This window comes from Gossypium raimondii, chromosome 6 (assembly GCF_025698545.1).
Source record: "Gossypium raimondii isolate GPD5lz chromosome 6, ASM2569854v1, whole genome shotgun sequence".
In the NCBI taxonomy this organism is placed as follows: domain Eukaryota; kingdom Viridiplantae; phylum Streptophyta; class Magnoliopsida; order Malvales; family Malvaceae; genus Gossypium; species Gossypium raimondii.
Genome location: NC_068570.1, coordinates 7,306,949 through 7,311,273, shown reverse-complemented (window position 1 = coordinate 7,311,273; position 4,325 = coordinate 7,306,949). Strand labels below are relative to the sequence as shown.

Below are 4,325 nucleotides of genomic sequence, written 5' to 3'. Positions count from 1 at the left end.
TTTTGTCAAATAGAAATGAATATCATCAATTATTGAGTCAAGATTCTTTGAACCATCTCTTCGTCTTTGTGAATAGCAAATTACAAAATGGGGAGAAAGCTTTATGATGAAGCTGTTCAAGGCAATAAGGTTTCGTTGCTCAATTTGCTACTGGAGGATGCATTGCTTCTCGACAGATTCATCTCGAGTTGTTACCCTGGAATACCTTTGCAAGTAGCTGTCATGCTTGGTCATTTCTACTTCGTTGATGAAGTTCTCACTGAAAAGCCAAAGAACTTGATTCTCGAAAGTCATCACCGCTTTACATAGCAGCAGCGAAAGGGTACTTGGAAGTTAACCCTGATATGTGCCTTGTTTGTGACCTAGATGGAAGGAACCCTCTTCACATTGCAGCCATGAAAGAGTTGGTTCATGCCAGACCCTGGGCAGCACAGTTGCCGGTGCGCAAGGTGTAACCAGTGGGAGGCAATGAAGTTTTTGGTGGAAAAATCTCAAATCGTAAGTTTGTAAACTGTCAGAACTATGACCGTAACAACATCTTCCATATCGCAATAGCTGCTAAGCAAATAGAGGTGTGTTCAGATCCTCGTGCAGTTCTACACTCTAGCTCAGGAATCTTTTTTCATTGTTGAAGATTGAATCTTAAAAGTAATAAATTAATGGAAATGATATTGATAAAAACATATATGCAGGCCATAAACTTTCTAATTTCTAGCTCAACTGTGGACGTGAGTTGTGAGAAGGAAGATGGCTTTACAGCACTTTATCTTTTATCACATATCCAAAGAGATGTGAAGGAGGAGATTGTGGAGTCATTTGGAAGGATGGGAACTACACATGCCAAAGATAAGCCTTTGTCAAATGGCCAACTCAAGGCAACAAGGACCAAGATCTTATTATCCACATGTGATCAATCAGATTCAATACCGAAACCTGAGAAAAGAAAAGATGGCAAGAGATTGGTTAAAAGCAATGCTGATTGGCTAGAAAGAAAATGCGACACCCTAATGTTAGTGGCTTCCCTGCTAGCTGCCATGGCATACCAGGGGGGCGTCAATCCTCCTAGTGTAGTTTGGCAATACAATTCGACTGATAATAAGATCGATTAATTATATTCGAAAATTAGTGATAAGATGGACAAATGCCAGTGCTAGAGCTTAGTCCCTGCAATTTACTCGCTCATTCCAGAAGGCAAGTTGGCAAAAATTACAACTTCAATTAGCTTTGGTTATAAAATCCAAGCTTAAGCCTTAAAGGCAGGGCTAATGAATGGAGAAGTTGTGCTACTCTTTTTTTTCAACTCAAATGACATAAATGTAAAGGACACTATTTTTATATCATCTTGTAATATTCTTTGAATTTCAGCTTATGCGTACATTTCTAAACTTGAATTGTATCATTACAGGCATTTAGGGGCTACAGCTAACAGCTACTCTAAAACATGTGAGGAACCACGGAAGCCATTGTCATATGATTGAAGCAGGACGATAAAAAGAGGCCATTACAAACAAATGCGAGCGAAACATAAACGATGGTCAGCAAAAACAACAGCATCAATGTCGCCCTGCAAGACAACATCATCATCATCGTCATCAACAGCTGATTCTTGAAATTACATGAACTGAAACGGAATCAATCCACCACCCACCTCCAGTAATCTTTCACGTTTCGATTTAGTTAAGAATAGAATATTTTTAGCATACTTACGTGAACTTACAATCTCTCCACCAGATACGAGCTTTCCTTTTGAGCGCAACTGTACTATTATTCCCCTGCATAGGCTGCTGCATTGTTATAGCCTTTTCAACAAGAAGCGCCAAGCGGTCGCCTCTCTCCAAGGCTTTCTCAATATTGTCAATCAATACACTCTGTACCTATATATGTACAAATTTATGAAATTGGAATTGATCAATCTTGAATTCTGAAACTTCAAGGATCAACCAAATGAACACAAATAAATTTGAAAATGAACCTGATTCATCTCCCCTTTTAAACGGTCTAATCTATCAACATTCGGGTTTCTTGAGAAATGATCTATTTGTTGACATAGAACCCTGGAGAATTCATCATTCATAGCATAAGCTGAAGCCGAATGAACAGCACGACCAAATGTCTTTACAAATTTTTTATGGATATCTTCAAGGAAAGCGAAAGGGATTATCCCTACAGATATTATCAAAAACCTTAATTTGTATGTAAAGGACAATAAACGGAGAAATAGGTAAGAATTTTGTAAGCTATAGACTTACTTCCGGAGGCATCATCGGCCATGCAAAGAACGGTGAGACCATCGGTTCCCTTGACATGAAAAATATAAGGATGATGAGAAAACGATGAAATACAATTATTCTTCACTTCTTTCATCTTCTCCAGTATCAGCCTGGCTACAACGCTGGCATTAGTCTGAGTTGCGCTGAACTCGGCCAACACCACCTGCCCCCTCGCTACCATCCCGTACAATATCCCCATTACTCTGCTCTGGATTGTGTAAATATATTTGGGAATTCAGATCTGAAGTAACGGAGTTGGAGTTGGGGAAGTTGAGGATGATTTTGATTAAAACAGTGCGGAAAAAGAAAAAGGGTAAAGCGCTTGAAATTTGAATTCGAAAAATAAATTTGTCCGAGTTTGACGGAGAAAACGACATGTGCACTCACTTACTTACTGGGGACATGGTTTGAAGTTAGAGGAATTATGAACAGAGGAGAAAGGGTGCAAAACCAGCTGTAACACGCCTTCTTATCATTAATTCACTCATTTAACATTTTAGTTCTTATCATTAATCAAAAGTGAAATTCTAAGGAAAATCAAACATAACATTAATATTTTCCCCTTAATTTAATTGATATAATACACAGTTTCTCTATTTTATATGTTAATTACATTGAGGGGAAGAAATATTAATTATCTTTATGGGTTGTTTGGTCCGGCTTGATGTGGTCTCAGACAACCATGCAATTTTTAGGATGAAGGCCGTGGTGGTGAATCCATGTTCTGTTTTGCTAATTTAGGTGGTCTCTTTTGTCTTCATCTCATATTGTAGGTGTCCTTTGTTATCATTGAGGTGCATTTGGGTATACAGATCATGGGGGGATAAATGAAAAGGAAACATTAGTTGATAAATATAAATTTCAAAGGGCATGGATGAAAATGAATTATTGTTAATAATTCAAGAATGATCACCGAATTTTACTAAATTTCTGCTATATATATATATATATATATATATGTATTGTTTTTGAGGCCATTCACATCATCATTATTTGATCTTGGTACTTGCTTTAAAAATAATATGTTTAGTGGTTGGTTTCGCATTGGTTTCAGTCGTATCGGTTGGTTGTATGTTTTAATGTTAATACGGAATAAATAATATGTTTTTTTCTACATTGATGAAAATTTTGATTCGTATCGATCGCACCAACTCATTTCAGTCAATTATAGTTGCATCGGTTGGAATATGGTGCTTTGATTAGTGCATAAATAATATTAAAAAATATAATTTTTTTAACTATTTATTGTTATGTTAATGACTTAATTGAAATGTATTGACCAATAAAAATATATATTACACTGAAAATAAAGTTTAATATTTTAAATTTTTAAAATACACTTTCACATTTAAAATATAAAAATTAAAATATAATAAAAATTCACTCGCGCAGTTATCAAAGAAAAAAATCCTCACTCCTCTTTCATTTTCTTTTATTAAAAATTCCCTCACCCTTCGGCTTTTTTTTTCTTGTTAATTTTGAATTTATTGAATGATAAATTTGTATTTGTAGAGTTTATTAATGATTAATTTATATAATTCATGGATATTTCATATTTAAATTTTATTCAGTATCATTTATTTGATATTTGTAAAGATTTTTATATGCATGTGTTAATTTTTTTTTAAAAATCGATAAATCTGAAATAGTACATCGAAATGATGGTACCAAGTCGTCTGTTCTAGTAAAAAAGGATACATTCATCAGTACAATACTTACTTCTTTAATTGTGAGACAAAAACTTCAAATACCTATCTACTTTTCTCAAAATATAAACCAATAGCATCAATTATTGTATAAGTTTATTTGGAATCAATTTTAGTAATGTTAGCTGGCGAAGCTTTGTTTATTGGTTAAGGTAGAGATTTTGAGTTTTGAGTACTTAAACTTGAGTCTTATTACGTGTACTTATAATGCGTAGATCTTCGTCCCATTTCGTGTGAATTTTGTATGGATTTTGTGTTTGATGTATTTTATGTTAATTTGATTTTATATTATAATTAATTGCGGGTTTGTAAATGTATTACATTTGTAATGGTCAAACTTTAAAATAAT

At 34.4% G+C, this 4,325-nt stretch overlaps 1 protein-coding gene and 1 pseudogene across 3 annotated transcripts; one reads left to right on the top strand and one right to left on the bottom strand.

The window, feature by feature from the left end:
* On the top strand, positions 1-1,109 carry LOC105774587 (uncharacterized; annotated as a pseudogene).
* A 202-nt stretch (positions 1,110-1,311) lies between these two features.
* On the bottom strand, positions 1,312-2,703 carry LOC105774586 (vesicle-associated membrane protein 711). 3 transcript variants are annotated; one of them, XM_012597126.2, is made up of 4 exons: positions 2,250-2,703; positions 1,973-2,163; positions 1,718-1,874; positions 1,312-1,564 (listed from the first exon to the last, which is right to left on the bottom strand). In XM_012597126.2, the coding sequence occupies exons 1-4, from the start codon at positions 2,467-2,469 to the stop codon at positions 1,554-1,556; spliced, it is 579 nt and encodes a 192-aa protein (XP_012452580.1). In that variant the 5' UTR covers positions 2,470-2,703; the 3' UTR covers positions 1,312-1,553. The 3 variants fall into 3 exon arrangements, with proteins under 3 accessions (XP_012452580.1, XP_012452579.1, XP_012452578.1); XM_012597125.2 differs by having other exon boundaries at positions 1,708-1,874; positions 1,973-2,136; positions 2,250-2,700; XM_012597124.2 differs by having other exon boundaries at positions 1,708-1,874; positions 2,250-2,697.
* Positions 2,704-4,325: the final 1,622 nt, after the last annotated feature.

What these genes read in the sequence shown, in the direction of transcription:
- LOC105774586 (XM_012597124.2), bottom strand. Translation starts at nt 2,469, where the DNA reads ATGGGGATATTGTACGGGATGGTAGCGAGGGGGCAGGTGGTGTTGGCC. An exon ending in GGCCGATGATGCCTCCGGAA is followed by an intron (nt 2,164 to 2,249) that starts GTAAGTCTATAG and finishes TAATATCTGTAG; the next exon opens with GGATAATCCCTTTCGCTTTC. An exon ending in TGGAGAGATTGTAAGTTCAC is followed by an intron (nt 1,565 to 1,707) that starts GTAAGTATGCTA and finishes GTTGTCTTGCAG; the next exon opens with GGCGACATTGATGCTGTTGT.